At 35.1% G+C, this 12,180-nt stretch overlaps 1 protein-coding gene across 7 annotated transcripts in view; it reads left to right on the top strand.

Annotated features, from left to right (window-relative positions):
• NBEA (neurobeachin) overlaps positions 1-12,180 on the top strand; it is a 747,382-nt gene that overhangs the window by 640,636 nt on the left and 94,566 nt on the right. For all 7 annotated transcript variants that reach the window (XM_054528904.2, XM_054528905.2, XM_054528908.2 and 4 more), the window contains one exon: positions 1,941-2,053. In XM_054528904.2, coding sequence (XP_054384879.2) covers positions 1,941-2,053 — 113 coding nt within the window. The remainder of the gene's footprint in view (positions 1-1,940; positions 2,054-12,180) is intronic.

Here is a 12,180-nt window from a genome sequence, read left to right on the forward strand (position 1 = left end):
CAGAGATTAAAACAAACAAACAAACAAACAACCCAGCCCTGAAATTTATGAGTTTACAGACTGGGGGAGAGGCAGAGAAGTAAACAGCAATGTGTATCCGGTATAATAGAGGTCTGTATGAGAACTGTGGTGAGGCAACACAGGGGAAGCCCTAACCTAGCTGTAACCTCATCCCAGTAAATGCAAAGTGGAAGCAACATTCTGCTGCCATTACACACACCTATATTACATACCCATACCAGTTTATACATTTAAAGCAATATGCAGTTTAGTTGTAAAATGCAAAGCTTCATATAATAAACAGATAAAATAGTCATCAATAAAATATTTTCTAAATGTATTAATTTGGTTTGGTGCTTGCAATTGCAGATTTTGGTTCTTACTCAGATTGTAGTTCTTTTTTTTTTCTATTTCACAGTTATGTTTTCCAAATGCTGTAAGAGCAGATATCATTTAATGTAGTTTCCTGATGATGAACAAGATAATATCTGCATATCTATGCTACTGTGATAGTACACGTGGTGTGTGCAACCACAGCACACTGGATGAAACTCATATCACTAAATACCAGTGAAATAGCTGTTTTGTATGAATTTTAATGGAAATTTAGAAAATTACTGATAATTGGATCATAACCATTTTTATGAAAAATAATTTTGTTCAACAAAAGTTTTCTTAGGATCCTGTTTCTTTAATAGCTATTCTCTTAATTTCACCTGAACATATGTTTTTTCAGTTCCAGTTTATGGGGGGGGGGCCACAGCTTGCTCCCCTAAACTTTCCCCATTCCCACTGTGCCTCAATATCATACCTGAAATATTTAAGTCATTCTACCAAAGCATAAACGGACATATTCATCCTGAGATCCAGCAGTTCTTCGCTAAAGTGAAACAACATAAGATAAAAAAAATTCATGAACTTAAGGAGTGAAAAAATGTATGATTGACATCTGCCTCTGTAGTTTTTCATCCTAGCTTCAGAGTATTTCTGTCCACTTGCAAATTCTCTGCATTCATTCTTGATATAAGTTTAACATAGTATTCTGTGTACTCATAATATAATTTCTAGATATATATTCATTATAATAGAATACCATCACAGCTGGGTGCAGTGGCTCAGGCCTGTAATCCCAGCACTTTTGGAGGCTGAGGCAGGTGGATCACAAGGTCAGGAGTTCGAGACCAGCCTGGCCAACATGGTGAAACCCCATCTCTACCAAAAATACAAAAATTAGCCAGGTTTGGTGGCGTGTGCCTGTAATCCCAGCCACTCAGGAGGCTGAGGTAGGAAAATTGCTTGAACCCAGGAGGCAGAGGTTGCAGTGAGCCAAGATCGCGCTACTGCACTCCAGCCTGGGCAACAGAGGGAGACTCCATCTCAAAATCAATCAATCAATCAATCAATCAATCAATCAATAAAAGATAAAATAGAATACCATCACATAAGCTGCAGATGTGCAGTTCAGTGGGGTGACTTCCTCCATAATTACTTTCAGGGCCTCTGACTGAGAAGGCTCTGCTTCCAGGGTTGCAATATTATCTACATCAGCAGAAGAGAGATGAGACACACATGCAGGAAGTTTCAGTGGGCCAAGCCTTGAAGAGACTTTGCTCACATTCTGTAGATTAGAACTAAATCCCATGGCCATAGCTACTTCTAAGGGAGGCTGAGAAACGTGGTGTAACACAGGAAGAGGAGAATCAATTACAATAGCCAGCCAGTAGCCTCTATCACAATCTTATAAATAGTAATTCTAGTTACGTCTTAAAACAATTATTGAGTGCATTCACTTGAAATGCATTGTTAGCAGAGTTAAAGATATGGTTCAATAAGTAAAAAGTTACTTTTCTTCTGAAATTCAATGGATGCTTTGTAAAAACAGAAACTATTTCATAAGCATTTTGTGTATACAAATTTTTATTTCTGTTTTTCTTTACTAGGACGGACATATAATGATCTGAACCAATATCCAGTGTTTCCGTGGGTGTTAACCAACTATGAATCAGAAGAATTGGACCTGACTCTTCCAGGAAACTTCAGGGATCTATCAAAGGTAACTTTTAAATATATAGAAGTCAGCTTTCTTCATAAGGCTATAGTCTAATAGTATTTCTGTCAGAGTATGTATAGCCAGTTAATGTTTGTAAGAAAGTGAAACTGATTATCTTGACTTACATAGTCATTTTCTAAATCTTACCAATTCTTAGCACAGGAATTAAGCTACAAGAAGGTAACCTAGTACTAGCATAGGCAAAATGAAATGGGTATTTGAGAAATAGCAGATGTAGAGAGAGGTTTCTCATATATCCTAGGCTTTAAAGTCAAGGTTAAAAACCTAAAATTAGTAGAAAATATGATGGCAAATCATTTATATGATATGTTCCTTAGATGATAAGACATTTATATTGACCATAAAATACACACATTGTAGGGAAATACAATACTGAAAAGAAAGTCAGTTAATTTTATCAAGTGTCTGTCTGTATATGAGAGAGAAGATACGGCCCAAAAGATGGCAAGAAAATGGTGCATAACGGTAATAAGAAATAAAAGGCAAAATTTTTATTAGCTCACCTCATTTGTCCAGAGGAAACTACAGTGTGATACTAAACTGTTTGAAATTCAGTGAAGAACTGGGAACTAAGCCCAAAAAGCTGCTCTATAGTCTAAGCTTACGCCAGAGGCCTGCCTTAAAGTTTACGTATGTTAGAACCCATAGTAAAGCCTCAGCCCATTGACTTTGAATGTATCTCTCTTTTCTATCAGACTTGATTGTCTGATGTAGCAATCCATAGAAAGCTGAAAGGTATTTGTGTATACATTTGGTTTTGGGGGCAGGTTTAAGGGGCTAATTGACAAGAGCAGCATAAGCCCTGTGATTTAGGGAAACAACATTAAAGCCAATTTAAAATTAATCCCACAGATGATTTTTAACTCAGCATGCCTGCTTCTGCCCCTTTTCTGGCCTTTGAAACCTAGACCTACCCAAGTTGAAGTTCTATATTGCACTAGTTACTAGCTGTGTGACCTAAAGCTAGTTTCTCTTGTCCCATTTGTAATATGAGAATAATAATACTGTCCCATGTCAAATAGTTGTACAGATCTAATGACATGTATATTTAAAGAATATAACATAGTACTTGGCACATAGAAGCACTTCCTGAGTATTAAGTATTATTGTTACACATGGAATATTTCTTAGCCTCTTTTGAAGACTGTTTACTAATTTTTTCATGTTCTTATGTGTCATTCAGTCTCCAGTTCTTTTATTTTATATAACTCCCTATTAAATTTTAGTTGGTAGCTCACGGATAATTTTAGCTGTGGTATTATAGATGTTAAAGGGACCTAAAAGATCAGTTAGCCAGCATCTTACTGAGAGTCAGACAACTGGTAGAAATGAATTGCTAACAAATGAATTCTAATATCCTTGCAAATATAGTAATTCTTCCAATGTGAGTCAACCAAAAATTTTTAACTATTTACCATATTCAGGTAACTAAATTATTTAAGATAAGGTAGAGGGAAGCATTGTAATTCATGCAGCCTGCCCTTCAGGAACAAATCTAGTTATAGATTATCTAAATAATAAGATCAGTCCCCCAAAAAATTAAAAATAAAGTGCAATATTTTAGAGAGACCCACACAAGAGACAATACATGCAGGTTGAGTATCCTGTATCTGAAATGCTTGGGACCAGAGTGTTTTGGATTTTGGATCTTTCTTGATTTTGAAATATCTATATATATATTATATACCTACCAGTTGAGCATCCCTAATCTGAAAACCCAAAATCCAAAATGCTGCAGTGTTTCTGTTAAGCATCACATCAGTGCTCAAAAACTTGGATTTGGGGCATTTGAGATTTCAGAATTTTGGATTAGGGACAAGATTAGGAACAAGAACTCTGTAGCTAGACTGTCTACATTCAAATCCTAATTCTGCCATTTACCAGCTGTGGAGCCTTAGACAAGAGTATTAGTTTCTCTTTGTCTTAATTTCCTCACCTATATAATGAGACATCAATAATAATAGGGTTGTTGTGTGGAGTGGTGGATGGGTTAATAAGCATAAAGGACTTAGAATAGTGCGGGGACATCAGTATTAGCTAATGCTATGTATACGACAATAATACAGTGGTGAATCATTGATATAGGCCATATGCTTTGAATTATATTTCAAATAATGATGATGAATATATGCTACTGCGTTCATATTGGATGAGAATATTTGAATGGCATGCATGACTTGCCAAGGTTGAAGTGTAATTTTGGGGTATAAAACAAAACCAAACTAATTTATTGATGTGAGGATGAAAACTGTCAAACTAGTTCTTTCTTTGACAAAATCTTGTCTGCATGTATTTTATTTAACATTAATTGAATAGCCATTACTTAGACATTATAAAATATATATATATATACAATAAAAATTCAGAATATAGATTCTTAGGTAGCATATTACAACCTCATACGATGACTACTATTATGGCTATTGTATTATTTTTAAAACAAGGAAGGAAGTTCTTTTTATTTGAAATCAACTGGGATGTTCTGTTTAAAGGAAACTTATAGACTGAAGCTCCTTTTTTCTCTCCATCTATTTATTCATTCTTTCAGTTGTTCAGTCAACAAATATTTATCACACATGTGCTATATGTCAAACACTCTACAAGTGAAAGAGTGTACAGGAGTGAATAAAGCAGACATACTCCCAGCCACTTGAAGGGAGTTCAGCTCAGAGCAAAAATGAAAACCCAGATAGTTACCAGTAATATGAGAGGCCAGCATTTACGAGATAGGTATAGTGGGAACTGTGCCTCACTGGGGAGTACAGGCTCAGCCTCACTAAGATGTTTGGACTCAAATGTTCTTGAAACACTAGCCCAGCCAAAGAAAATGTGGCACTCGTTATGATTAGTACGGGTTATAGAAGGCATCTGGTAACATATTTGCTGGTAATCATAGATTTTTTTCGTTTATCCATGTAGGAAAAAATGAGTTAAAATAAATGAGGAAGTCACTGTTTCTGCAGTAACTGAAGATATAAACATTTCAAGGTTTTGTTTGTTTGTTTGTTTTTGAGACGGAGTCTCGCTCTGTCACCCGGGCTGGAGTGCAGTGGTGCAATCTTGGCTCACTGAAGCCTCCGCCTCCCAGGTTCAAGCGATTCTCCTGCCTCAGCCTCCCAAGTAGCTGGGATTACAAGCTCCCGCCACCACACCTGGCTAACTTTTTTGTATTTTTAGTAGAGACAGGGTTTCACTGTGTTGACCAGGCTCGTCTTGAACTCCTGACCTTGTGATCTACCCATCTCAGCCTCCCAAAGTGCTGGGATTACAGGCGTGAGACACCACGCCCAGCCCATTTCAGGGTTTTTATGCTAATCTGTGTAATGTGTATTTCCTTTGGCGGAGCTTTTCCTTTTGTGCCTCACATGTGCTCCTCTAATTTTATATAGTGTTAAGTAAATAATACAGGTAAACAGATGGAGCCGAAATAAATTAGGCAATGTGACTACAAACTGTAGTTTTGCAAGCATGTAGTTCTTCATGCTGTTAACAGTTGAATCCATGAGCTCTTAAAAGATAGATAGCTTTTCTTCCAATTTTACTATATTCTGTGCATTAGCAATTTGTTCTTTCTATTCTGTCACCCTAGCATGATAGGAAAATGTTAGCAAATTAAAGCCTCTTGATATGTTAATAAATTACTCGTGCGTTGTTCCCATGCTTCATTGACTTTCTTAATAGGAGCTTCTTACAAATGAGCTAGAAACCTGAGACTATCCTGTATAAAATCCATCGATAAACAAGATTTTAATGTATGAAAATATATCTTATTATATGCCTCATGGGAAAATGACATTTGAAGTATAATAATATAATTGGAAGGAAAAATTACTATGGTGCAATATTATCGCAATGAAGAGATGTCCACTAAGAAGCACATGAAATTCTTGTAGTTATAATCAATACCGCAAATGAAAATTGTAATGGAGAGTTTCTTACTCTTCAGAAGCTCAAGGAAGAATTGAAATACTTGAATGATATGACCAAGAACATTCTAAAAGATCTCTAACAACAAAAGTAGTTGTTTCTAAACAAACACTGGGAGTCCTGATCCCAGTAATAATTCTTAGCAGTGAATAATTCTAGAATTTGTTTCAATAAACATGTGGTACCCCAAATACTTTTTATATTCTTTACTATATGAAAAAATTAAGAAACTATGAAATGTACAATGCCAAAAAAATAAATATTTATTTTCTTTCTTTATACCATGACATTACACAGGCTTCATGAAATTCTGTGTTGTATCAGTTGGGAAACTTGAATGAAAGTTTCAGAAAACACAGCTGAAAGTGGCTTGAACAATAGTGGGAATTGGGAAAAAAAATTAAGAGGTTGTAACTGGAACATGAAAAGAATGTAGGCTTCGCTCAAATATTTGTTTCTCTGTCACATATTGTGCAAATTTAAGATGTTTTCTAAATTCTCTGAACTTGTTTTCTCATCTTTAAAATGAACACAATCATACTTACATAATAGGGTTGTTGAAAGATTTTAACACCGTAAAGTAGTTAAGGCACCTAGTATAATGCCTGACACACAAGTGGTGTTCAGTGAGTGGCAGTGACAAAGCAAATTTCCATAATTATCATTTGAGAGTTCACTGTCTTTGGTATGATTGACAAAAACCTAGTGAAGGTTATTTGATTCCTCTGATTTATTTTTTATTCTAATAAAATTAAAAAATAATGCCATTTAATAAAATATTTTTAATTCAATAAATAATTCTGTTTTATCATCTATTTGAGTTGTCAAATTATCAAAACTGTAACATCAAAACACTAAGGTTATATTAAATGTTTATTAGAACTTTAGATGCACATTTATTTAGACTGAAATATTTTATAATATTCTTACTTGTTCTTTGGCCCACTTAATTGAACATTTGAAGAGCACAGGAGCAAAAAAAAAGTTCTTTATCAGTAAGATTTTTTAGACCTCTCATTTGATTAGACATCACAGGTTCAAGTTTTATTTATTATGTGTACAGGTTAGAGGCTATGTTTATTGTTTGATATGAGGATCAGCAGATGAAACAATCTGCCTTTGACCTATCTTTTCAACACCAACCAACAGTAGGTTTAGAGATTTCCTCCCCACCCCATTTATATAGGTATTCCTTATGGTGAAATCTATCTTACAACATGATATATGCTAGGGCTTCAGTTATTTACATATACTCATATGAACTCGACTCTTAAATTACAGTGGTTACATGACTTTGACGTGAAGCACAGTCTCTGCTCATTAAAGTGTAAATAGAATTTTCCTGTTTCCCAGTCATGCCCTCTGATAAGTGAAATAGTTTCATCACAAAACCAAGTCCTACTAATATTGACATGAACATAAGACATCACATACACACACCCATTCATTGAGTGGAAAAAATATATTTTGTTAACACAGGAGTTGTTTGACTGACAGATGATGATAAGCATAACCATTTTTCCAAATTATTATGCCACTTAATAAAAGGAAGTGATAATGCCTTGAGGCTTTGAAATGTGATAATGCAAATGGATGCACTGAAGTGTGAATACTCTTCAACCATCCACCCTCGATACTACCAAATGTCTATCTACCACACAGAAAAGAGTTTATATTGGTAAGGTGGGGAATGGCATGACTCAGCAATCTAGAGCAAGTTGGGTTTTTTGTTGTTGTTGTTGTTGTTTTTGAGATGGAGTCTCCCTCTGTCACCCAGGCTGGAGTGCAGTGGCATGATCTTTGCTCGCTGCAATCTCAACTAGAGCAAGTTTCTGTGTTTATTTTATCTTTCTTTTTCACCGTAAGTTAACAACATCTAAAATGAAATTAATTCCTTTTACTTGATCATAATCTACCTAATGCTTAGTTTTAAACAACAAAACATGAAGTATGGGCAAAACTACTAGGTGTGTTAGTAGTAGTTAGGGTGATATAAAACTAAAAGATAAAAGTGTGAATGTGTAAATTTAATTATATACCATCTGCCAAATAACCCTGCTGCCAAATTTGAAATAACTTGTTTCAATGTATGTTGAATGCTACCTTAACATATAATCCACAGTATGTTTAAAATTGTTTTCATTAGACTTGCTAATATGGCAGTGCTGAGGGACAAGGTATTGATTGGCAGTGTTTGGATACTGTTTTAAACTCATGAGATATTCATTTATTTAAATTAATACTTTTATTCATTCACTCATTCTTTCATTACACAAGTGTTTATTGACAACCTACTCTGTGCCAGACACTGGAGATACAAAGGCAATAAGACTTAGTCCATACCTTTAAGAAGTTACAGTCATTTTTTTGTTTACCCAGTGACATATTAAGCTATTCTCCTTCTGATTGAAAAAAATGGAAGAACCAAGAAAAGTGCAACTAAAAAGGTAGACTTCACAGACACTGGTAACCAGAAATAGTGAAGTGTTTTTGTGTTTGTTTGTTTATATCTCCACTGTTGCTTGTTGGAGACATAATAGGGTGACAGGGAACTTTATAGATTTATACAGAACTTCCAAAGCAGTCCTAGGCTCTGTTTGCTTATACTGAATGTCTCTTTATCCTCTTTTCTTGTTCCTTCCCACTTAGCCAGCTGAATCACCCTTTCAGAAAAAGAGAGGGAAAAAAATCCTATAGAGCTTGTTCTGCTTTGAAAATTTTAGGCTGTTAAAGAAGAAACTGAAAACAGCAGGAACACTGTTAAGTGTATGCTCTTAGAAGAATCCTACCTATGGAAAGGAAAAGAGAGCCTGCTTTATGCACTTTAATTTCACCAGCCACATGTCACCTCTGTGTCTAACCACAGCATTATCATGCAAAACTAGGCCAAATTCAGTCTCCTTTAACCTTTCTTTCCAGCTGAAACAGAATATTAAGCAGTTAGAAGTGATCTTGAAACTAATTTGTAGCCCCATAATTATCCTTCTACTTAATATCTGGAAAACTTCTAGAACTGACACATGAAGATTTAAGATGCTCCACTGTTTGTAGGTGAAAGTATTTACTTTTCACTAAGATATATAAAACTAATTTTCTTAGGAACTATCTTGGGATAATGATAATAATAATAGCCAATATTTTGCGTGTGTTTATTATATGCCAGGCATTGTGCTAAGCATCTTCCATGGATTGTCTTGCTTTACCCTCACAATGCTATGATGAATTGCACTGGTTATATAGATTGCATTTTCTTCCATTTGTTACCTATCATTTCTCCATAATACATAGGTAGGATATTCTTTAAAAAAAAAAAAAAAAAAAAAAAAGCTAGTGATTAATTTCTCTTCTAGATGCCCTCTACCTTTTCTAAATGCCCTGGAAGTTTTTATACACTATCAAAAAAAAAAAAAAAAAGAAGGAAAGAAAAAGAAAAAAGAAAACCTCTCCCTGTTATCCAGTAAGAATTAGTTCTTTTAAAATATCCTGCACAATGCTCAGTCATGTCAGATATGAGCAGAGGAGTCAAAAGAAATGCGGTCAGCAAGCCATTCCACACCTCCAAAGCTTTCGGTCCTATGTGGGACTAGCATTCCTATGAAAGTGCTTAAAGCTGGATGTGGTGGCTCACGCCTGTAATCCCAGCACTTTGGGAGGCGGAGTCAGGAGGATTGCTTGAGGCCAGGAGTTTGAGACCAACCTGAGCAACATAGCCAAACCCTGTCTCTACAAAAAATTAAATTAAAAAAATAAAGTGCTGATAGATTTTTTTTTTTTTTTTTGAGTTTCACTCTTGTTGCCCAGGCTGAAGTGCAATGGTGCAATCTTGGCTCCCTATAACCTCCGCCTCCCGGGCTCAAGCAATTCTCCTGCCTCAGCCTCCCCAGTAGCTGGGATTAAAGGCGTGCACCACCACGCTTGGCTAATTTTTGTATTTTTAGTAGAGATGGGGTTTCACCATGTGGGCCAGGCTGCTCTGGAACTCCTGATCCGCCCACCTCAGCCTCTCAAAGTGTGGGGATTATCAGCATGAGCCACCACACCCGTCCAAGTGCTAATAGATTTTGCTAATCAAATTGCAACTTTAGATCAAAGATTATCTTTCTTCATAATATACTCAATTCCACCCTATGAAAAACTATAAAAAGAAACACATTTAATTAATAGACAAATATAATCTTAACACTTCTCTTTATTAATGTTTCATGACTTCAGGTTCTGTTCCTTAATAATGTATTTGAAAATTGTTTACTGATTTGCTGAAGTTCATTTGATGACAAAAGGCCATATTAAGCCAATTAACAGTATAAAATTGCAAAGGGAATGTTTAATCCACACTTAACGAGAACGCAATTTTAACATATTTTAGAGAAACAAATTTTCAAGTCATTTAAAGCATTCTTATTTAGAACAACCCAAAACATAGGAAAGACTTGGATTGATTGGAAAGGTTTTGCTTGTTTTTGTACTCTGTTTTAATTGATTTTGACTTTACTATGAAAATTTTTAAACAAAGAAAAAGTACCAATTCCTAATAACAATACCCATTAACCAATACCTACATGTTATAATTATTGACAGTTTAGCTTTTATTGGTTTACTGAAGTATTTTTAAATAAATTAAATATATCATACTTTACCCCTAAATATTTCACTATGAAAAATAGTATTTTCCCATATAATCAGATCACCATGATTACATCTAACAAAACTTATGACAGTTCCCTAATATTATCTAACACTGTGCCTATAATCAAGGTTTTCTAATTATCTCCCATGTGTCTTAACAATTGTTTTGCTTAAGCCAGGATTCCAGTCAGCGACCACACAGTACATCTGATACTTCCGTCTTATTTGTCTAAAAGTTAGAATAGCTCCCAGCCACCCTAACACCCCCACCTTTTTTTCATGATATTGATTCATTTAAGAGAGCATGCCAGTTAACTTACAGAACATAACAATAACAGCCAATATTTTGCATGTGTTTATTATATGCCAATGCTAGGCTTCTGAATTTGTCTTTTTGTTCCTTGTGTTGTCATTTAACTCGCTGTAACTAGTAAGGTTTTGATGTATGCTGGTTCAAATATCAATGAAGATTGATAATAGAAGCTTTTTGTTTTGTTTTGGTTTGGTGTTTTTTTTTTTTGAGACGTTGTCTCACTTTGTCACCCAGGCTGGAGTGCGGTGGTGCAATCTTGGCTCACTACAACTTCCGCCTCCCAGATTCAGGCAATTCTCCTGCCTCAGCCTCCCAAGTAGCTGGGATTACATGTGCCCACCTCCATGCCTGGCTAATTTTTGTATTTTTAGTAGAGATGGGGTTTCCTCATGTTGGCCAGGCTGATCTGGACCTCCTGGCCTCAAAGTGATCCACCCACCTCGGTCTCCCAAAGTGCTGGGATTACAGGCATGAGCCACTGCCCTGGCCAATAATAGAAATTTATATTTGGAAATATTTGGTCAATAACACTAGCCAAAATATAAAGTTACTATAGTTAATTTAAATTTATCAAAGTTAAAATGTTCACGTGTGAAATATATTTCTGGGTCATATAATTCTAAAAGCCATCTAAAATTATCTCTATGAGATAAACCAAATTCATGATTAAACAGCAAAAAAAGAGTATATAAGGAAGACTAAAGTCTCCACATTTTCACTGCCCAGAGACAACTATAGATATACTGTCATGTATATTCTTCAAAAAATAAATTATACAAAGTAGAATTACTTGATCAAAACTATATGATTTTTTTAAATATTACCAATTTTCCCCACAATAAATTTATACTGATTTATTTGCCAGCAGCATTATGAGATATCACGTTTTCCAATACTAAGTATTATAAAACTTAACAATTTTTGACAATCTAGTTAATAAAAATAGTTTTTGTTTGACATTTTAACAATTGTGAGTGTACTTATCACTTTTGATTACATATAATAGAAAGTCAACTTACACTGGCTTTAATTTAAAATAAAAATTTTATTAGCCCATATAACTGAGAAATCCAGGGATGGGTCAGCTCAGGAAAACTGGATCCAAGTGCTCACCAGAATTATCAGGATCCACACCTCTGTTACTTTTCTACATTGGCTTCATTCTCAAACAGGCTTCCCTGTGTTACAGTAATGATGTCTTTGTAACCCGGCTAGAAAAAGAGAGCTTTTCCCAGATAGTTGC

The sequence above is a fragment of the Pongo abelii genome, chromosome 14, assembly GCF_028885655.2.
Source record: "Pongo abelii isolate AG06213 chromosome 14, NHGRI_mPonAbe1-v2.0_pri, whole genome shotgun sequence".
In the NCBI taxonomy this organism is placed as follows: domain Eukaryota; kingdom Metazoa; phylum Chordata; class Mammalia; order Primates; family Hominidae; genus Pongo; species Pongo abelii.